At 39.2% G+C, this 24,288-nt stretch overlaps 1 protein-coding gene across 1 annotated transcript; it reads right to left on the bottom strand.

Annotated features, from left to right (window-relative positions):
- Nucleotides 1–16: 16 nt before the first annotated feature.
- On the bottom strand, nucleotides 17–22,839 carry LOC126381651 (RNA-binding protein Musashi homolog Rbp6-like). Its single transcript, XM_050031106.1, has 3 exons — nucleotides 22,686–22,839; nucleotides 20,072–20,262; nucleotides 17–8,686 (listed from the first exon to the last, which is right to left on the bottom strand). The coding sequence occupies exons 1-3, from the start codon at nucleotides 22,837–22,839 to the stop codon at nucleotides 7,991–7,993; spliced, it is 1,041 nt and encodes a 346-aa protein (XP_049887063.1). The 3' UTR covers nucleotides 17–7,990.
- Nucleotides 22,840–24,288: the final 1,449 nt, after the last annotated feature.

Here is a 24,288-nt window from a genome sequence, read left to right as displayed (position 1 = left end):
TTTGTAAAGAAACTAATTAAAATGACTAGAGAGGAATGTATATCGTTTTTATGGCAACGAAGTATTAAATATTATAGCGTCTTAGTTGGCAACGTCCCTTCAGATTATTGTCACGACCTTATGCTACTCGGGTGTGATTTAGCAGATATTTGGCATAATGTGTACTGTGTTCTTGTGCTCGCCCCGCGTCCGCCATCTTGAACTTACAACCACAAGATGGCGACCAATTGACTATCTAATTGATCATTTATCTCCTGGTTTTATTTTAAAGGTGTATTTAAGAAACTAGCCGTGTTAATTGAGCAAAGAATTAGAAGATTTGGCTTTAAATTTGGCCTAGAATTTGGCAAAACAATTTTAGTTTAGTTCAAAAACCAGGAAGACTGTAGGCCTCAAGCGAAGCTTCACTACATGGCTACACTACGTGTCTACGTAACTAATATTCCTTTCAAAATTAAAATACAGTTTTTAACTTCAAAAGAAATATTTTAATAGCACGTTTCACAACCAACGTGTGGCTAACGCCTTGGGAATTGACAGTGAGAATGGAAGATACTTTTAATATTTTACGTATGTATAAGTCCATGCCAACCATGCCTTATGCCTATCTGAGTTGAGTGGGATCTGTGTTAGTCACGAGAAGACGCTTTTATATACTACACTATGATAATACGCATGCCTCAAGAGCTCTACGTCACCGACTTACCAACAGAAGTCTCCAAGCGAGGCCCCACCCCCCATACTTACAAAAAGGATTGGCGCCCGACGTGGGGCAAACATTTTTGCGGAAAGTCCATTTCACACGCAAAGTCTACTGTTCAAAACACAATATAACGTGCAAACTATCTATGAAGAAAAAATAGTGTAGGAAACAAACCACAACCCAGCAAAAAGGATCTACCCCACGCTTGAGCTACGGCGAAATAAAACACACAATTTATTGTTCTAATATTATCCATGTAATGACACATTGGGTAATGCTAAGTGCTTCATTACATTACGGGCAAACTCTAAGTCCACTAAATACAAAACTACTGCTAGCCTACAGCCGGCCTCCGTTGTGAACTAAAAATAAAATCAATCTCTTCTATAAGACAACGGGGGACAGCCAAAACCAAGTTACCAGTGTATCTAGTACAAGGTAAGTGATTCGAGGGACAAATATAAATATTGTTATTCTGCGCCAAGTCCTACTATTGTGCCAAAAACTGCTCCTAATTCACAATTAAAATTGGCTGCATACATTTTTGACATGCATACGGTATAGATCTTTCAACGTAGAATTTATGAGATTCAAAATTGAGATTCGCAATACTCGTATATCCAAACACTAATTTCTTAATCAAACGCGCGAGATTTCGCTTACACATTTCCGTCAAGATCTTTCAATAGTAGAACTCAGCCAGAGGCATACATATAAAATATAAAAAATTAAGTACATAGTTTACTAATGCAACCGCCTCGCGTCGGTTTGGCAACTGGCAAGGTACCAAGCGGTTGCAGGTTACTAGTAGACATCACATTAATATTATATCAACCACTAATACTGAGAATTTTGGAAAATGCTAATATACAAAAGGTGTCTATTATTGGGTGAACGGCGGTCAGTTTGAGTCGAATATAGGAACATGGACTAAAATCATGATAAATATCAAAGCTTTGTTTTCATATCTATCTTGTAAGTCGACCAGAAATGGGAAGTAATTTAGGTAAATACATGATTCTTGATGGCAGCACGCCAAAGACCTTAAATTGGGCAATTTGGTTTAACTTGGAAGGTTTTTCTTTTATGCTGTTCATTGATATTATTTACGAAAAATATACTTGTTATTTTGAATGCATTTAAAATTAAGTACTTGAAACATTATCGCATTATTTTTTGTGGCTACTATAGTAAGTTCTTCTCAGATGGTATTGACTATTTAGCCGAACAAAATGGGCTGAGAGCTCTCACTCGGTATAACCTTTAAGACAACATGCCTTAGGATGGGTACCTGACGGCTCCCAAGGCCGCCTGGGCGGAAACCTGGGCTCGGTGTGTCGTCTGCCAGGATTTTATTTGAGAAAAGCAACCCCTAGCGCGCAGTTTATGAACACAAATCAAAATTGCGAAAATTGCCTTTGAAAATTTCTAATAAATAACCAATGTTTCCTAACAGATCTATGTGGGTTACCATAACTTGGTTTTTATAACTCGATCTGCGAATAAGGGAACTTTGATAGGCGACGAATTTTATGTGTATTGGCAATGTGTTTTGGGAAATAAAAGATTTTACTTGTCGACGTTGTGGCGAACACGTTTATAATCAAACTTCGTAGCTGCTATTAGATTAAATGAAAAAGAATTTATTGTAGTAAATCTGATCTCATTTGGGAGTGGATTTTTTTAGTCTTGAATCGTTAATTATATTAATATTATGTTGTTTAGAAATTTAATAAATATTTGAGTAATAGTATATTTTATTTTAATAAATAATTGAGTAATATTGATTTGTCTTGGATGGTCTTCACTACTTGCCCGGACAAATGAGAGCTGGGGGGTTAAAAAGGCCACTTATAAGCAATTCATCTAAAAAGCAGCAAATTGACATTTGCGCATATAAAAGTGCGCAATGTCAAGAAATCTCAAACAGAAATAATGCTTGTTAGATGAATTGCTTTGCCGTGGCCTTTTTAACCCCTCTGGTTGAAATAACCTCTATAAGAGTTAGTAAAGAAAAAAATAAAAGTCATAACTTTCAAGTTACACTTTTTGTTAGATACCTACTTATTATTTTCTATTATCGATTAAAAACCATTTTAGTTATGAATTTACGTTAGTCACGAGGTTTTTTAATTTCATCAAATTTACTTTAGGTAGGTACACGCGATGGCGTGATGACTTGGATGCTTGCCGGAGTACGCACAGGACCGCGAAAAACGGAAAGAGGAAGGGGAGGCCTTTGCCCAGCAGTGGGATCTTGTAGGCTACATTAGATTAAATTTAGGTACACGCTTCGCTTTCTCAAATTGTTCGGCCCAATTTTTCCTTAATTAGGCCATAATCCCAACACTATTCCACGACGTCCCAACACTATATTCGACTCAACACCGCCGGTAATCTCAGGAGGATCTAACCTAGTTATATTAATACTGCTATACTTAAGGAGGTGTATACATGTGTCATAGCATTCGGTAGCCCTAATGTGTGGAAGAACTAAAGCATGGAACGAAACGAGTTTAAAGCGTGTAAAGGAACGTTGGGTTTTAAGGAGAATGTTAATTTCTTTTTTTTAATAACTGTTAGTCTTGTATATTTATAATAAATAAACTAAATACTCTAACCAATCACAATTTTTTCGCTAAATATATAATTTAAGCAGTCTATTTCAACTAATCAGCAGACTGACTACTGCAGAGTTTATCTAACTTATTGACAAGCGAATGCAATTCAACTTATTAACGAGAAAAAAATGTTAGTATTTTTGAGGGTAGTTCCACACATCAGGGTTACATAGTGCGTCGGCGGGCGGGTATGCCGACTAATCTACCGCATGCATTGGGCTCTACGCTTGACGCCTGCCTTTGCCTGGATTATTAAAAAATAAAATAAAAAAAAAAAAACACATTTCACTAACACTGCCTGGCGTTGCGTAGCGCAAAAAGCGGCCACACAATGCGCGCGAAATATGTAGCTGCTAATTTTATTGTCATAGAGGATTCCTACAGGGCGTTAGAACTTTGTCACAGTAACTTTTGATATAAGCTTAAATATTATTATAAATATTTATAAATATTTTCATTTCCATATCAAGCATCGATAATGCATTATTTCTTTGGTAAATTCCAATAGGCTGAACCCAATATTGCCAAAGTGTGTTCTATCCATTAGTTTTTCGATTTTCACACTTGCGCAAACGAATCAACCTATTCCAAAGTTAAATAATGCTTTAGATTAAAGCGGGTAGTTACGAAAATTCCACAAATTATTGCGACAAGGTTCTATCGTCAGAAAAAGCCAATACTGCATGGAACCCTTACACTAGCAACCGTAGCTACCGCTACTTTCTAAGTACTCAAATTTTAGGACAAAGTTTTAATACTGAAAGGACTAAGTCCTGAAATTTCGACCTTAACCTAGGAATTGCACAAACACAACCGTATATCGTCTTTTATTAATACTCCTTCGATCACAGAATATAATTTAAGTATTGCTTTTCGAGAGAACTATGCTAATGGCTAAATACTAAGTAAGCGAAAAAATAAGGACATAATTGCAATAGATTGGGATTTTTAAAAACTTAAGTACAAAACTGTTTTTGTGTATCAATTATTTGTTGGACTGGATTATATGTTTATTTATGGTAAGATGTGGTCTCAGTTAGAAGCCCATCAGGCTCACTTTGTGACATTTGACACTTTTGTAGACAACTGGGATTCATCAAGAATCAGGTGGGTTAAAATGGCCACATCGAAGCAATTCATCTAAGAAAGCATTATTGCTATTTGACATTTATTTGCATCGCGCACTTACTTTTACATGCGCAAATGTCAAATTGCAATATTACCTTTTTAGATGAATTGCTTCGATGTGGCCTTTTTAATTCTCCAGGTTATAAACTCAATTTTACACACATTTAGATGTTTTACTTGTCCATACAAGAATGTAATTGTTAATAACGCTGAATTATATTTTTTTACTGATCTCAGTTGACCACCAAAGCTGTTAATACAAAATAGACCTTGTAGAAAGGAACTTTATTGTATATTCAGTATATTTATTATTGTTTAGTTAGATCATAAGACAATTGTCAACCTCAATAGTTTAGAGAAGGGATTGTAATTTGTAAATTAATATCACGAATTTATCACTGGGAACAGATTGAAATCTCGCTTAAATTTACTTGTAGTAGGTATATAAAAACTGGATATTTTAAGTACATATTTGGAATATACCGTTACACCAATATTACATTGACAAATCAAAAACCTTTAAAGACGGTTAAATACTGGTTATTTTAAGTCATTTGGCCTACATTTATAAGAATCCTGTCTCAAAACAGATGTATAAATATACGTTCAAAATAAAATATATTAATATACTGGCGCCCAGAACGGGGCCGTTTTCCAGGCAAAGTCAGGCGGCATGACAAGTCTACGGCGTTTACTTATTGTCGAGACACTCGGTGTTAGTTCGCATTCCCTTCGTAACTAAACTATAAGTAAGTAATCAAATGTACGCTAATATCGCCCGGTCGACAGTGGCTTTTCAACGCTCAAGTACCGAGATTTTTAAAGAAATATCACAAATTGGAAATTAAAGAGGATATCGTACTAAATAAATTATAAATGAGATTTTTACTCTGTAAATAGACATAATAATCTATTTAAATATATACTTATAATATTAATTATCAAATATTTAGGTTCTACGAAACTGGCGCCCAGAAAGGGACACGCCATTATTCAGCAGGTTAATAACCCCTGGCAAGACAAGCTTCTAAACTACATTCAAAAGCCACCACGACCACAGAGCGTAATACTAAATATAACTACGTAAGTAAATAACGTCATACATAGACTATGTAATGAGATTGCTTCCACTCAGTTAGATATGTATGAAGAGTATTGTGAGCAGCGCGGCGCCGTGCGACAATGATGGTGTTATGATCACGTGATCTGTGAGCGCGCTGATTGGTGGGCGCTCGGCTAATGAGAGCACAGATTGAGTTCACAACGAACTACGATTCGTTACTTTGATGGGTCCAAATGGGAAAAAAATAAAGTTTTAAGTTATTAGAAGTCCAGCTTCTGTTATTTTGAATGTCTATCAAAGCAAGCTCACAGATACAACGAAAAGCGCGATTTGGCACATTCAATACAAAGATGGCACCAAAATTTTAATACTGATGAGATTACGTATGATCTGAGAACAAAAAGGCGTCGCACAGCGTCCGCGCCATTATTAAAAAATTATACAGCTGCCAGTGAGTCTCATTAAATACACTCCTTACAATAAATATTTCCATGTTGCGAACGAACGTGCACTATCTACTACGTAGTACAAATCAGAGAAAATAAGTATTAGTTTCTTTCAAACTAAATTATCTGAGATCTTCGCCTTATATTAAACTTTTAATAAAAAAAGAAATGCGCATTCTTTGATTGGGTCCCGCACCGGGCCAGTATTGCTTGTCGAGTAAAAATTGACTTAACCTATTATATTAAATGAGCCAATAAGTATCTTAACTACTTTTTAAATACTGATAATTCCTCTGTGGCCACTGTGGCAAGATAGAGCCTAACTAAAAAAGTATAGGAACTAATCGGAGCGCCGCGAACGCTATCAATCGGGACATCATAAGTAAGAACAGATCCTTACTTTTTTATCTTTCAAATTTCAATTAATACAATATAATACGAGAAAATCAAATCAAAAATGGCTGACAGAAAAAGAAAATATGAGGGAATTAGTAGATTCAGGAGAAACCTTGGAAGACCCTAGTAAACCTAGGATTGAGTTAAGATTCTGCAATGAAGGTGAACTGCCTCAAAGCAATCTTGGAAATGTATATGAACGTGGGAAAGAAGATCCAGGATTCATTTGAAGGCATGTCAACAAATGTTGCAGATTGTATCTCAACTAGTAAACCACATAGCGAGTGTCATAAATTACACTTCATAACAGTGCCAGACAAAGGGGTAATGGGTTGGCTGAATCTAATATGATGAAGAAGACTGCTGCTACAGGCTGTACAGTCAGATGCAGATGATCATGCATCTCTCTACCATCTGCCACGTTAAAAACCCGATGGGAGGACGTTACTGAGAAATATGGGCTTCTATACAAGAAATTCTCTCCTGGTGACAAAGAGAACTGGTATGGGACGATAGGTCCATTTGGACATGTTTTCAGTTTACGCATTAGGAAGTAACGAACTCAGATTAGGCCATAAAATGCCAGTTAAAAAATTAGGTAGGAGGTCTTAAAAGCTTCCCGGTCTCTTCTTCCCGAGACTTCTTTTCCATCAGAGAGGAGATCCTCCATAATCCAGAGCATAGGTCCAATGACTGTAAGACAGGCACACTATCAACAATAACAACTCTCCTTGCAGAAATACTCTTGATGCCACAGGAAGACCTTGATGCCAGAGGAAATGTTGCCTACATTTCCTTCCACTTTTGCAGCACTTGTTTTTAAGGTTATGAACAAAGGATTTGATACTAATTCTTGGATCTTCTAATACTACTGGAGCCTGAAATATGTAATTTGAGATAGCAGGTAACATGGGACAAGAGACTGCACCCCAAATATTCTTCCATTCCATATTTTGAACATACAAGGAAGACCTAGGAGTGCTGGCTCAAATAACAAAAACAAAGAAGTGGTTTACTAGGGAGGAAATGGGTGATTCCTTCAGGATGTGCGGAGACTCGGTTCACAACACCAAGGTAAGGTTCCCTAAAATGAACTATTACGCAAAGATGGCGTGTGGTGGCGTGCACAGGAGTGTATACTCAAGTGACCACAACCCCATGTTTCAGTGGCAAACGGAAGCATACTTTTAGAGCCGATTTCTTTGAACATATAGAGAAGAAAAGAACGGGATCTATAGGAAGCAAGACTCTCCATCAGATTGTTGCCTCCTTGACATCAGTATTGGAGCAATTATATGAAAATTTACGGATGGTCCCAACAATCAGTATGGGAACCACCCATTGGCATTGAGGATATAAAAATAGATGAACATGGGAGTGAAGTTGAATTTGTTGCTCATTCTACTGGGAAAATGTTCTTTGGTCATAATAATTAATTTGAAGATAACTCTGCGCTTTTCAATATATTTTGTATCTCTTGTATTAATTAGAACCACACGCCCAATCCGAGCTTGGCATGTGCAATTCGCGATTGATCGCGCCCGAAGCGCTGAAGAAAAAAAGCTTTCGCGACAACCTAACCTTGTAGGCGGGTGGGGTTTTTTACTTTTTAATTCGTATTGCTCTTTACCGTTTAGATGTACATGGGGAGGCCGTACATGGCGCCCCAGTCGACGCCCTGAAATGAAGACATGTCGACGCCGGCGAGGGAGTAGGCCGCGCCGAACTGCGGCAGCGCGGGCGCCGGCGCGGGCGCGGGGGGCGCCACCAGCGCCGCCGTGGCTGCCGTGGCCGCCGCCGGCAGTGCGTACGGCGCGTATCTGTACGCGTGCGCCGCCCCCACCGTGGGCACGGCGCCCACGCCCCCTGCTGTGGCATACACGAGCCCTCTGCCCGGGCGCAAGACAAGTCTCTTGCCTAACGCCAGGGGCGCGGCCGCGACAGCCTCTTTCGGCTGCGCGCGTTTACACTCAACCTTCTTATTCTTTATCGTGTGGAAGTGTATCTCGCAGACCCGTTCGACAGCCTCCTCGGAATGGAAGGTGACGAAGCCGAAGCCCCTGTGGCGTTTGGTTTGCTGGTCCATGAGCATGACAGCGTCTTCGACTAGGCCGAACTGTGAGAAGTAAGCTCTGACCTCTTCAGCTGAAGTGTCTTGGCCGACGCCTCCGACGAAGATCTTCTTGGTCTTGGCCGGTCGGGGGGCTGACTTCGGCGTGGCGTGTTTCGGGTCGATGCGCTTGCCGTCGAGAGTGTGAACGGGGACCGCGAGCACTTTGTCCACTGACGACGCGTCCTGGAACGTGATGAAGCCAAAGCCGCGCGATCTCTGCGCGGCATACATTTAGTTACGAGAAACGGTCAGGAGTTGTGGGGGAAATGTGCACAGAATTTGAAGGATTTCTGGTACATATTATTTATTTGTGATCCTATAGGGGTTCCGTTTTACATTTCGACATTCTAAACCCTAAAAAGTACGCAAACGTACCATAGAGAACAAATAGAGATTTACATATCAAGAGTGTGACCAAAAAATAACATAAAATAAGCTCTATATCCCGATTGAGGCAGTCAAAAGGTACATCCATCGCTCACCGCGCTTTCTGTTAGACCAACGTGATTGGCGGTGAGCCGCATCGCCGTCTATAATGATCGAGACAACTTAGTGAAAACTGCATTTAAGATAAATACGGAGAATAAATAGAGATTGATAAATTAAGACTGTCAAAAAAAGTAATATTATAATTTAAACTACCCAAGTATTTTTTCTTACCAACATAACATCACACACACCCATTCCTCGCCTACGGGAACCAAAGATCCTACTAATATAAAATTCTGTGCATATTTCGAAACCACTTTTGACTCCATAAAATAAATTGGGCATTCTTGTCAACACTTTAAATATAGCTTGCTTAATCTGACAGCTGTCATTCCAATACATTTTCTTGACTATGACTGATCTTGTGGCATTTGGATGACGCGAACGTCAGGAGTGCGCTGGTATGCACCATCTAAATACATTCTTAATTTATAATAACCACAGAGTTCTTATTATAGAGAATTTACTGAAATATGCACAAAACGAGCATGTTATATGTGACAACTAAAAGTTTCCACATCGTTCATTGCTTCTTTGGTATCGCGCAACCACAACTAGCGCGTGTGTAGCGCGCAATGAACGGCGGGTACATCGATGTAGCGGTCCAGCCAGCGATGTGTTGGTGCTGCTGCGTGTCTTTTTTTTATCTTTGATGGGTTTGCTCTTGACTGACTTGCCCGAAGGCATTGACGAGGCCTAAGATGGAGCGAGCTCGCCCAGAAGGTGCCTGTTCACTCTGGCCTTGAAAGTACCCGGGTTATATGCGTTCGGAAATACTGTCAAAATGTGAGAATGCTCAACAGTAGCGACACCTGATAGGAGAAATAGGCTGTTTTTAACCTCATTGCCGCGTGCCAAAAGATCTTTGTCGTTTTAAAAACTATTATAATATCTTTCTGTCAAATTAATCAAACCATAGGTACATATATTTTAATAGTTATTTTAAAAGGAAAACGTCTTCTTGAAAAGCTAAATGAGGTATAGTTAGTACTACAAGAGTTTACAAGGACTTACTGTACTAAAATAATGTACTACATTTTATTATCTAAGTACTTAAAAAGATGAAAAAAACTCAAGAATACATTTTCCTTTCAATTTTCTCACTTGTCTAAGCAATTGTTATTATGTCATCAAGTAAAGTGTAACTTGCTAAGAATGACAGCAGCCCCCGCGGCACAGTAACGGCGACTATATCGAGGGTTTCGACCAATAGCCGTGCGATGTTTATCTACGTAGATAGCATTCGCTGCGTATATTGGTCGAAGCTGTCGAAGCGATTGCTGTACTGCGGGGCGCACATTCCTATGATTATATCCTTTTCTGTCATTCAAAACCATCATTTCTGATAGCTGTAATAATTGATTATCATTAAGTAGAGAAACAAGCCTTTATGTTAAAAATCATAGACAGAAATTCCATAAAATCACACGCCTGTAATCCCTAACAGGGTAGTCAGAGGTACATCCACCACTAGATTAAATAAGTGCCCACACCTCACCGAGCTTTCTGTCAGACCAACGCGATAGGTGGTGAGCCGTATCGCCGTCTTGGTCGAGCCAGCGAAAACTGCACTTAAGATAAATTAACAACTCATTGGTGCAAGTCCGGTACCGGAGGTCACAGACTTGTAGACATGACCATAAGAAAACTTGCCGCGACTTTTGAAGCTCTGCCCACCCCGATAGTGACTAAAAGCGTGAATTATGTAACTGTCTGTTAAATATATAATATTCAATAGACAAGCGAGAAATAACCACACAAAACTATTAATAAAGTTAGATTTTAAACTATATTGGCCCCGATTCCTGCAGACACCTCCTAATTTCATTTCAACTTATACCCGTCATTTTCTTATCCGCCGAAAAGAAAAGAGACGGATGATTGACGACTGTTAATTTTAAAATTAATGGATAACCCGGGCGAATAAGACAGGCATCTCGTTGATATGCAACCCATTTGACGTGTAATGTCAACTTAATTCTGTCGGGTTATTGGCCTGTGTAGTAGGCTGAGCTGTAGGCCATCTAAGGGTCCACAGGTGGCGGATAGTGGAACGGCCATCAGATATTATGGTTAGCTGCGAATATAAAAATAAGCAGTCCCCGACCAAACAGCGACAGGATTAGCAGAACGTAGTGGGTAGCTCACTGGGACGGGCTAACCTATAGAATGTGACGATCTTGTGACGTAGCGAGTAGGCGCCGCTACTTCAAAAGCGCACCCCTGATGCCGGGCAACAGCGGTATCAGTACTGGTTGAGGAAATGGAATCTGGTAGGGCTCTAGCTAGAACATCACCGATTGAGAAATTGGTCGGTGTACTGCGGAACGGAAGACGATTGGGGCAACCACCGTTCTACACGCCCTATCTATGGAGTAACGGCGATTACTCCACCGACAAGAGCGCAGCTCTTAAATAAAGAGAGAGATTGACCTGTGCATTTTTTTCGATTACCCGTCCGTTTCCTTTTCTACTCCCCCCCCCCCCCTCGTCCTTTTCATTTGTCTCTTTTCTTTTGCTTTTCATTATGCGAATAACAAAATGACAGGTATAACCCAAAATTACATTAGATGGTGTATACTGAAATTAGCACCTTTATCGATATTACTCAATTCAAAATTCTAGATGTGAAAATCGCCTATGTTTAGTCCTATTATACAATACGGGGTCAAACCTACACATGCTTAGATCTTAACTAGCGTACTATCTGAGCGTGTGAATGTACACATAACAAGCTTTTGCAAGTTATACATACATCCTTTCGAAGCTGTTTGTCAAAGAACAGGATTGTCGTAGAATAATCATCATCATCATCACCAACCCATTAACGTCCCCACTGCTGGGGCACGGGCCTTCCCTATGGATGGATAGGGAGATCGGGCCTTAAACCACCACGCGGGCCCAGTGCGGATTGGTGGTTATTAACGACTGCTAATACAGCCGGGACCAACGACTTAACGTGCCTTCCGAAGCACGAAGGAGCTCGAGATGAAAACTTTTTTTTTCTGTGGTCACCCATCCTATGACCGGCCTTTGCGAAAGTCGCTTAACTTCAATAATCGCAGACCGAGCGCGTTGACCGCTGCGCCACCGAGCTCCTCATAGAATAATAATCTTCTTCAATGTCTGGTATTGAATGTGTTCCTCTAGTTATTATAACTTGTAATGTACCCTCGTTGATTTAAAAGATGTGTTGCTGTTGCAGTTTCTTGTCATTTCTTCTCCTCAGCCATGACACCTTGCGAAATGACGTAAATTCAAAAATGTTACATTGACTTTCAACAAGTTTATCCATTATCCATGATAATTACGTTGAATAAATGATTCTGATTCTTCTCTCGTGTGGGTTGAGAGGTGGAAATCGGACGTTCATTTTTGTGATATGTCCCCCACCGGGATTCGAAGCCGGGCCCTCCGGATCGTGGGCCCGTGCTCAACCACTGGACCACGGAGGCCGTTTTTATATTTGTCCAACTGAACAAACAGCCGAGCCAAGCATAGAGCCAAACAATGCTATGAACGTTTTCATGAGCAAGAATGCTCGCTAAAATGTTTTCGTATTGTAACATTCGCACAAATGCTCATCATCATCAGCCCGTTAACGTCCCCACTGCTGGGGCACGGGCCTTCCATATGGATGGATAGGGAGATCGGGCCTTAAACCATCACGCGGGCCCAGTGCGGATTGGTGGTTATTAACGACTGCTAATGCAGCCGGGACCAACGGCTTAACGTGCCTTCCGAAGCACGGAGGAGCTCGAGATGAAAACTTTTTTTTTGTGGTCACCCATCCTATGACCGGCCTTTGCGAAAGTTGCTTTACTTCAACAATCGCAGACCGAGCGCGTTTACCGCTGCGCCATCGAGCTCATTACAAGTGAATGCTCAAGTTTATCAGCACCGTAAGAGGTCTAATTCCCAGGGCAGGTGCGCCCAATCCAGTTACTCCCCTGTAGATCTGGGACTGCCAGCCAGGGTGGTTCCGTCTTGGCTGATTTCGACGTTCGCACCGCCCTGGGGCCTCCACTGATTATGATCAACATATTTTAATCAATCCTGCTCAATTACAAACAGCCAAAACCCCTATCGCGTAGTCAAATTCAAATCTACCAGAAGTTTGGATAGTCACTCGTAGATACCTCAAGTGTCAACTATATAGTTATACTCTTCTACCAATTAGTTCGCCTCTAGTTTAGTTATCTACCGATTAGTTAGTCTAGTCTCCGTGAAGTAGCTAACGCTAGTGGATGATCTGTTAAGACTCGGGCGTTGGTTGGTGTTGCCAGATTTTAAATCAAATATTTTACCTATTTTCATAGAATAATAATAAGGATAATACGGCGCGTCCTTGCCGCTAGTGTGGGCGCCTCTTAGGCTGGGTTACCATTGACGCGGATCTGTGCGGAGATGTGCAGGAATCGACCAATCACCGTGAGGGAGAGAGTGACAGAGCGTCTTCGTTTTTCGCTCTCTCGAACGCTGTGATTGGTCAAATCCGCACATCTCCGCTCTTCTCTGCCCATCTCCTCGTCAGTGGATAGCCGGCCTTAATTCAGTAGGCCAGAGTGAGATGGTGGCTGAGTTCGCATAGGGACCCAGACGGGGTATAACGTAGAACTCTTGCCAAGGGATATTGGTGAAGACCTCAATGGTTGCAGGCAGAGATGGAGCCATCGGTACGGCAATGCATGACGGAAGGGGCAAGTCACAGGGATTGTAATCTGGAACCTGACAGGGCAGCAGTAACTGTCAGTACTATTCAGAGGCGGAGGACAGGGGTCCTAGTACGGCTTTGAAATATACTGCTCTGGGCGCCATCCCACTCGCGTCAGTCAGAGAACTGCGGGGCGGAAGGCAAGAGGGAAACCACTGCCTTATTTCTCCCTAAAACGTAGCATGGAGAATGCTGCACTGCATAAATAGGAGGAGGTGGTGTCATTTTGTCCACCCTCATTTTTTACATCTGGCAATACCAACTCGAAGAAATAGAGGGGACTACCATAGATTGCGAATATTTACGTCAAAAGGATCGTATAGATAGACTAATTAGTCCAAGACTATGATGTTAGTGATTCTAGCATGCGTCCTAGAGTTTAGTGTACCTAAATACTCTTCAACCATAGCCCAACTATGTACCAAAGGTGCGCCATATATAAAAAAACTATATATTTGTTCGTACCTCTACTTTTGTAAGTCTTCTCCCTAGCGCTATCCCGTTTTTCATAGGATCCGCTTACCTAACCTGAAGATTTGACAGGTCCGGTTTTTTTTACAGAAGCAACTGCCTGTCTGACCTTCCAACCCGCGAATTAGAAGCAACACCTCACCGAGCTACACTAATTAAAACGGATCTTTCAACTACTTGGCCGGACAAATGTGGAGCGCTGAACACTCTCACTCGGTACGTCAGAGTGCTACACTGAGGGAGTTTCCTGGCTATGTTCCTATGATGGCTCTGTACAGATTTGCCTCCGTTTAACCTACTACTTTCTTGGATAACAGACATATTTATGCATCTTTAATCTTTGTTTTCGGGTATAAATGATGACCCTTTTTATTACACCCAGACACATCTTCCACCCATTATTATTCTGATCAAAATAAAGAGAAGCAATATAGGTAGAAACATAATTCTATACATAATGTGATCCAAATATCAAGCAACAATTATTTTTTAATGTTTATTTTTTATCTATTATAAACCATCAATGACCAATGGCCTCTGCTCGTGAAAGGGTTAATACAGTCGGGAAGACAGACAAAAGTGAAATGGCAATACAATCTCAAAAGTTACTGAATAAATATTTTTTTTATATATGGCAACACTTCAACGACCTACAGACTATAATTATCCTATCCCTGTACACTGACCATAGGGCTCCGGCGCGCCTACCGCTGTCTCACAGAAGACAAAACATTACACAGTATCATAATTATTCTTAATTTAATTCACTCAGCGTTCCTTTTGTAATTTATCGGAAAATATTTTTGGTAGGGAAAAGATAAACCAATGTACGAAACCTTGTTTAGATTCTCATTTAAATTAATCATAGAGCTATATTACATATTTCAATCATTCGTCAATCATAACTTACGATTTAAAGAAAAATCGACCTTATTAAACACTGTCACACACACACTGTTATACGGGTGTTAGTGACATCGTAACGAATACTCAGGGATGATTCAGACCATGATTCTGAGTTAATATCAAGTGGAATTTTCCGTCGCAAAATTCATGTTATTTTTTTAGTTTTTTTTTTAATTATTTTTAATTCTATACTTTTGCGATGGAAAATTCCACTTGATATTAACTCAGAATAATCAGCTGAATCATCCCTCTCAGTATTCGTTACGATGTCACTTACACCCCATACAAGTACATACAGTAGCCATACAAGTAGGTATGGGTGTTAGTGACACTGTAACGAATACTGAAAGGGATGATTCAGACCATGATTCTGAGTCGATATCAAGTGGAATTTCCTGTCGGAGAAGTCATGAAAATTTTAGAGCTTATTTAAATTATTTTCTGTTCCATACTTTTGCGACGGAAAATTCCACTTGATATCAATTCAGAATTATGGCCTGAATCATTCCTCAAAGTTTTCGTTAAGATGGAGCGAACTCGCCCAGAAAACTCTCCGCTCCCCACCAGCGGCTGAGCTAGGTTTACATCACCCCCTCGGTCTTTGTTTAGACGTCACACACACAGATGCGCGTGTACGGTCACGAATACTAACATGTATACACTTATACATTGTTTTAAGTTTACGCGGTTATTATCATAATTAAAACACCCTTATGGATCTACCTACTCCACTCCAATCTCATCAGTCATCCCGTGATCATGGCACTTGCAACAGTGTCGAAATATCGGGAGTCTCATATCCCCATTTAAACGCGGTAAGAACCCGTTATTATGTGTTTTAATTATGTATATATCGTGGCCATATCATAGAATTGATCATTTCATGAAATGATCGACCATTTCATGAAATGGTCGTATTTCATGAAATAGAACAACATTCGTTGGCCACATCATGATGTGGTTTGGCCAGATCAATGAACACAAAACGTTTAACGATATGACCAACTAAATGCATGATTACTTCATGATATGGCCAAACGTTAGCGATCATATCGTAAAATAGTAACATTATCCACCGGTAGTGGCGCTGGTGTCGCTTTGTTTATGTTTTGCATAATGGCGGCGGACAATAATTATTCTTGTGTGAACGCGAATAATACGAATAATAATGAGCAAATACAAGATAAAAGTGCATTGAAGCAATGTTTTGACACTAAGGTGAAAAGAAAAACTCGTATTAACAGTAGACAGCAACTTTATTTTTATTTTTAGGTTATATGGCAAATAATGAAGGTCGAGTGACCACGCTACGTAAATCAATGGACTATTATTGGATTTCAAAATATGATATAATTAAAACTGCGAATGAAGAGATATTAATTTTAAAAAAGAAAAATATAGACGATCCTACTGTCCGTAAAGTTTCTTTTTTTGACGTGACTTATTGTAGATATGCCGCAGATGGCATTAACTACTTGAAACAGGATTCTATTAAAACGCATAAATGTTTTTGTCATAATTTAAATTATCATAATCCTTTTTTTTATAATTTTTACAAGGCATAACAGTAGGTTAGGGTGCGGCGGGGGTGGCCCTTGGGCCACCCCTACGCCGCCAGTATGTTTATCTTACACACGAAAAGTATACTGAATGATGACCAATGGCATGAAATAGTGTCAAAAAATATGACGACGACTTCAAAGCGAGATGCAGTTACGGCGTATATGTCAACTACATCAACACTCCGTTAATCGAAAATGACTTTTTAATTTTTAATTGACTTTTAAACATTTTTGTACTTTGTACTAGAGTAATACATTATTTCCTACCTTATTTCGCGTTTTTATTACACCACTTATCATGGACACCCTACATTAATGATATGGCCAAACGTGGATGGAAATATCATTAAACGCTGACGTTTAAACGATATGGTCAGTTGAAGTTGGCCATTTCATGAAATACGACCATTTCATGAAATGGTCGATAATTTCATGAAATGGTCAATTCTATGATCTGGCCACGACATATACACTTTGAAACCACGTCACATTACCTTTTTTGACAAATTAAACCGTAATTCTCATTAACTGTCAAATACGATAGTGCGACAGGGTTCTAAGGTACATGATATTGCTCGTGACTGTACGATAATGACAATGTGTAGTGTCTGTGTAAAATGAAGTGTTTTGTATGAAGTGTCCGGTGTGTGACACTGTGATCGTTATAGTCATATAATGGCCCCGATTCCTGTAGACACCGCCTAATTTTATTTTAAGTTATATCCGTCATTTTCATATCCGTCGAAAAGGAAAGGGACGGATGATTCACAGCTCTAAATTTTAGGAAGAATGAGTAAATGAATGAATAACCCGGGCGAATCAAAACGTACGTCGCTGGTATGCAATCCGTTTGACGCGCTGTCTACTTAACTGTGTCGGGTTATTGGCGGATGTAAAATTTTTAGACGGTTGGTTTAGATTTGTGCTTAAAATTGACGTGTGTTCCATAAATTTTATGCTTGTCGATTACCCGTCCCTTTCCTTTTCGGCGGATAAGAAAATGACAGATATAACTTAAAATAAAATTAGATGGTATTTACAGGAATTAGCACCACTGTTGGTCAAAAGATTGATCACAAACCACGGTTTTATGGCAAACAGAATATTACCCGTTCAAATTATGATTGTAGTGAAGTATAAGGTCGATTTTTCTAAACTTCGTCGGTACAGATTTTGTCGGTGCGTGTTTGACAGATGTAATAGCGCTCATAGACACATACGTCAATTTTTTTTTACATAGTCAGACAAGAGTCGTGTCTCAAAAGTCCATAATTGATTTATCCTTGTCAGGGAATGCCACAAACACTAAACCCCGTATTTATATAGTATGGTACATGCAACGGCCTGCGTGGTCCAGTGGTTGAGCGTTAGCCTCACGATCCGGAGGTCCCCAATTCAAATCCCGGTGGGAACATGTCACAAAAATCACTTTGTAATCCCTAGTTTGGTTAAGACAGTACTGGCTGATCACCAGACTGTCCGAAAGTAAGACGATCCGTGCTCCGGAAGGCACGTTAAGCCGTTGGTCCCGGTTACTACTTACTGATGTAAGTAGTCGTTGCATGAGCCATGTCAGGGGCTTTTGGCGGCTCAATAGTAACCCTGACACCAGATAGAAGATTGTAGATATACCGCAAATGGTATTAACTACTTGGTCAGACAAATCGGGAGCGCTGATTCGCGCCTGGTAAGGCTTCAAACATTATGCTGTCTATGTACAGTCATGAACAATATAATGTACCCACTTTAGGACTCTGTCGCACTAACATATTTGACATTTAGTGAGACTTACATTTAAAGTCAAAAAAGTTAATGTGAAATGGTACCAAAGTGTATACATATTAATGCTCGTGACCGTAGATAAGCTGTCTGCGTTCAGTGCACGAACCCCGCGATATAAGCCGCATATGCCATACTACGAATGCAAACATAATTAACATTAGGCAATTCTTATATGTATAAAGGTCGATTATAGCTGAAATGCCTAACTAAAGTGCGTGTAGCATTCCCCTTGTACTCTTAAATATGATAAATAATGATAATAATTGATAAAATATATTATTATGTTTTTTTATGCTTAAGAATAATTTTGTTGTAAAAGCATTTGTAAGCAAGATTTTATTTAAAACATGTCTTGTTTACAATACAAATATAAAATATAATAAAAATAAATAAAGTAATAATGCTGTGGAGATGATCAAATACTTGTGACCATAAAAATAGTATTTGAAAGTTTTATTGGTTTACCTATTCATTTTAATCAGATGATGCGTCTCATACTTTGAGTAAGTTAACATTGTAAGTAGATTTGTAAAGTTCTTAATGTAATTTGCTCTCCGGACTCGTGGTCACACCAGGTTGTCACACCAGTATGACAAACAGGTATTTTATTCTTGTTTGTCACACCGCTAACAATACAACACCTTTTATCACACCATTGTTAGTGTGGAGAATATCCCTATGATAAAAAATATATAGATATTTGCCATAAGGCATTATATTTGTGCAAAGAGATTAATTATGTTTAATAGCACATTCTTTTTGTTTATTCCTATCTTCTATCCCTGGCGACCTAATGGATGTTTCCATAATTACCAGATTTTTTGTTTGATTTGATAATAAGTCATATTATCGCATTAACTACTTGGCCGGACAAATGGGGAGCGCTGAAGGCTCTCACCCGGTACAACATTTAAGACAACAGGCCTGAGGGTGCCCAATTGGGCGCGAACCTCGGCTCAAGGCGTCGTCTGAGAGGAAAAATGTTTGAAAGAATTAATCGACCCGATAGCGATAAGTTTCTGTTAAAGTATAATTTCGTAAATAAAATCAATTTTAATTTATACACCGATAAACACAGCACTACTTATAATGACAAGTCAGGATAAAAGGTGTTGTATTATTAGCGGTGTGACAAACAAGAAAAAAAATCCTGTTTGTCATACTGGTGTGACAACCTGGTGTGACCACGAGTCCGGAGGGGTAAATTGGTACAGAAGTTGTTTTCTCGTCACAGTCAAAGAAAAAACAAACACACATTCCTGTAGACGCCAACTCTCGCGGCACGGCAACCGACCAATAGCAGTACAAAGTCTATCCACGTAGACAGCATTCGCTGGGTCAAAACCGTCGATATAACTCGCGGCGCGTTACGTTTTGTGACGTCCTGTTTTGTCTTGTTGCTGGTTAACTCGTGGTTTTGCTCTCTACCTACAGTTTAAAATTTTTCAACCTGTCAAATTTTTCCAGTTTGTTTTCTGATCACTTCGACACTGGCAGAATGGTCGTATTCCTAAGCGACCCATTGCCATAACCAAAAAAAATAAAGTATTTTGTATTTCTATTTAAAATAATCTTACGCGACTCACATCTTCTGATTGATAAAGTGCTTGTTAAAAACTCTTTTGTATCCATCATCTCCCCAGCACAAACCCATCCCCACCACCATGCTCCACTAACCTGTGTTACTGGGTCCTTCATGATCAACACGTCGGTAACCGCTCCGAACATTGCGAAGTACTCCCGGAGCTTCTCCGAGCTCGTCTGCCAGCTCAGGCCCCCGACGAACAGCTTGCTCGGAGACGGCGATGTCGTCCCAGGGTTGGAGGCCTGGGGGACCGGGGTGGAGCGCCCCGAAGAGGGTGACGTTTCTGCGAAGAACGGTTGAGCTATGTTTAAGTTGATTTGTTTGTTCTATTTCGCTTAGGCTTATGCCATAATGTTTTATTATAAATATAATGAAAATCAGTATAATGTGTGTCAGGATCGAAGCAAATGGAATTCTATAGTCTCTGCTTACCCCGGTGGGAAATAGGTGTGAGTTTATGTATGTATGTATAATGAATATCATAAAAGGCATATAAAACTCACACCCGTAATCCCAAATGGCCTAAATATTAATGTTAATGTGTGTATATTTTAATGTTGTAAATGTATATGTGTGTCGTAGATTTTACCTAAATAAACTTTTTTATTATTTTATTTATTATTATTAATGGGGTGGGCAGAGCCACATGTAGGGAGACAGTTTGCAGCTACTGTTGTGAAAGAGAGAGCGACGAGTGAGCGAGAGAGATGATTGCGGAATGACAGGGAAATGGCGGGGAAAACATAGAAAATTATAAAACGTTTTTAAATAAACAAAGGTAAAGAAATAATGAACCATATTGAAGACTATAGAGAACTGGAGAGGAAATATGATTGGCCACCTGATACGACACGATTCATTTATAACAAATATTATAGAAGGAAAAATTGAAGGGAAGAGAGGAAGGGGTAGACCTAGGATAACATTTATGAAACAAATAAAAGAGAAGGTGCAGGTCGTGTCGTATCGGGAGGTGAAGGTTTTGGCGGGAAGAAGAGAGGAATGGCGATTACTCCACCGACAAGAGCGCAGCTCTTAAATAGAGAGAGAGAGAAAGAAATAATAATTGTTTCCTTCATGCCCTATTCCACAATTCTCAAGTCCTGTGATGGATCAATCAATCAATCAATCAATAATACTTTATTGCACAACAACATATATAAAGGACATTAACATACAAATAAAACATAAGCACAATAGGCAATGGACATTGGCATAATGGATATGATGAACATTATGGTAGCAAGGGTTGAGTTTATCATCTATAACAATTGTCCGTTATGTTAGAAATTAAGAGAAACTGCATATTTTATTTAGTTCAGTACATACATACATGCCGATAAGCTGAAAATAATAATGAAGAGCAGCCGACCACTAAGAGCAGGCTAACTAAATAAGAAAACATACATACATACATAAACTCACGCCTACTTCCCACCGGGGTAAGCAGAGACTACAGAATTCCATTTGCTTCGATCCTGACACACTTCTCTTGCTTCCTCCACATTCATCAATCGCTTCATACACGCACGCCGGTTCAGAGTAGATCGTATTAAACCTTTTCTAAGGACATCTCCAATTTGGTCATCATAAGTCCTTCTCGGTCTTCCTCTGCCAGCCCTACCATCAACTTTCGCTTTATATACCGCTTTTGCAATCCTATTATCCTTCATCCGCTCTACGTGTCCAAACCAACCTAACATCACCTGGTTGACTGAAAAAGTAAGATGATTCCATGCTTCAGAGGGCATGGCAAGCAATTGGTTCCGGCTATTTGCTGTAAACTTACACCAACCCGCAGTGGAGCAGGGTGGTGGAGTATGGAGCATACTCCTACTTGATGAAGCCTATTATAACATCCATGAATACCTAACGGATAATAATCTTAAGTAATATACATGTATCTTTATCTTCAAATTGACATCTCTGCTAAAAATCCTACTGATAAAATTTTGAATTTAATATCAAGTACTTAAATAACAAGCCACTATTTGTATGCCTACTAACAGGCTGAATACAGAGATTGTAATAACTTTATGTAACACCCTTTTGTATACAAATAAAGATTTTGATTTGATTTTAATTTGATTAAGGGGGGCCTGTGCCCAGCAGCGGTCTACATAATATAGGCTGTTTATGTAACAAAGTCTACATAATATAGGCTGTTTATGTAACAAATAAAACTTATACAAGAGACATAATTTGTAATTTATTGAACTGCAACAAAATAAATATCTTTGCAAGTATTTCTTAGAACTTAATAATTAAGTTAACTTTAAATAAATAATAAGTCTTGTAACTTGAATAAATAATAAGTTTGCATAGACTAATTAAACTTGTATAAACTTTTTTATTATTGTTATTATTATTATTATAGACTACTGTCATCAAGTGGTGAAACCAAGGTCTTTATGATCAAGTTTTTACTGCCTACTCTGTAGAGGCTGTCTGGATGCAGAAACTGCCCCCCATATGTAATCCTGGAATGCATGGCAGTGTCAGCATAACGGATATCCTCAAAGGAATGGGGTCGCTCCACAAAGCCTGAGAAAACCCCAGGAGGCTTCTGAGCTTCTGTAAGAAGCTTATGTAGTCAACAATAGCACGCATAATGGGCCATCTTTGAGTCAAAATGCAGAAAACAGAGCCCACTAAAATAACATAACATGATGAAGTTATAGCCGTTAAACTTTTCTGTAAACTTACTGATTTGTTGTTGAGCAATTTGTTGCTGTTGCTGCTGGTGGTGGTGCGCGGCGGCCTGCGCCGACAGCACGTGGGCCGTCAGCTCGCCGCCCACCAGCCCGCCTTCCAACACCTCCACTCCGCCCAGCGCGCTGCTGGAATACAATCCCATCATCTTCACAAACACTTCAATACAACTTTTACACCAAATTACAACCACTTCTCAGTTAGAAGTTGACTAAAAAGATAATTTTGAAATGTTTACGCCGGCCGAAGCGACGCGGCGAAGTAATATTCGAAATTCGTTCGCGGAAAACAAAACACGATCGCGCTTTCCCAACGCCCGCCAGCTACTTTTCGAAATGGAAACTCTTTGCAATAAAAGTTTTATTTCTATTTCGTTAATAAGCGTAATTTGGTTGGGTAATAAATAATTACATTTCAATCAAAGCAAGCATCTCGCAATAGGAGTCGCACTCGATTACTTGTTGGAAAATAAACACAGAAAACACAGAAACTGTTTCGTTGAAGGTAGCCATTTAAAACTATTTTTCTTTTTTTTGTTTATGGTCGGCCGGGACGGGTAATATCAAAAACAATAGAACGTAACTTTTCCCGCTTTCGATTCCTATTATTTTACTTAGTCAAATAAATGTCACGACATTACTAATTTAACATTTAAGATTGTAATGTTTTTTATTTTATTTTTTTATGAGAATTGAATATGATTTTGTGATATTTTTACATGAAAATTGTAAATTATCACTAGATAGATAATATGTATTGTTATAATGTACTTATATTATGCTATATTACTAAAATAATGTAAATAATATACAAAGGGTTTGACAAATACTCGTCGAAAATACGTTTTACCCCGCAATGATGTACCTACAGAAATGTTCAAACAAGATTTCGGACCCTAACATTATGTTGAAGGAGAAGATAAATGGCCTGCGGCCCAGATTTATAATAGTTGAGGGAGAAATCCTGAAAAGATTCCGAGGAACATCTATCAAGCAACTTTGTGAAGGCAGATTAGTCGGTCAGACGCATTTAATTCACGCATTTTTCATGTAAATACTTGGACTAATGTGCAGGTTCAGGTGCGCATATAAAATTTACTTTAATTTACTTTTTTGATATTGAATATTACTGTTGACATATCGTCAATCGTAGTAAGTGAAATTCAAAACTTTGCAAAAAAGGTTATTATAAGATTAGTGATTATTTAGATGATATAAACGCATGGGATTAACTGTCTGAGAACTGATATAAGGCAGCTAAAGTAGTTTTAGGCGGATGAGACATTCGTTATGTAAAAATTGTTACCTATTGAATAAAGATATTTTTGAATTTGAATTTTGTGGTTTCTGCCTACTCCAACGGGAAATAGAAATACAGGAGACCATTTTAACACCTTTTTGAAAAATCACATTCAAAATCACACAGGCAAAACCTCTCACTACACACGCTAGTTTAAATTCAGGTCAAAATATGTGGCCTCAATCTATACTTGAAATAGAATTAATTTAATAAAACAGAGGTTTTGTTGAAGAAAATCACATCGGAATGTATTTTTCTGAAACGTGCCTATGTGGTTTTCACTATTTAAGGCGACCAT

This window comes from Pectinophora gossypiella, unplaced genomic scaffold (assembly GCF_024362695.1).
Source record: "Pectinophora gossypiella unplaced genomic scaffold, ilPecGoss1.1 Pgos_74, whole genome shotgun sequence".
Lineage (NCBI taxonomy): Eukaryota > Metazoa > Arthropoda > Insecta > Lepidoptera > Gelechiidae > Pectinophora > Pectinophora gossypiella.
This window is presented reverse-complemented; position numbering and strand designations above follow the sequence as displayed.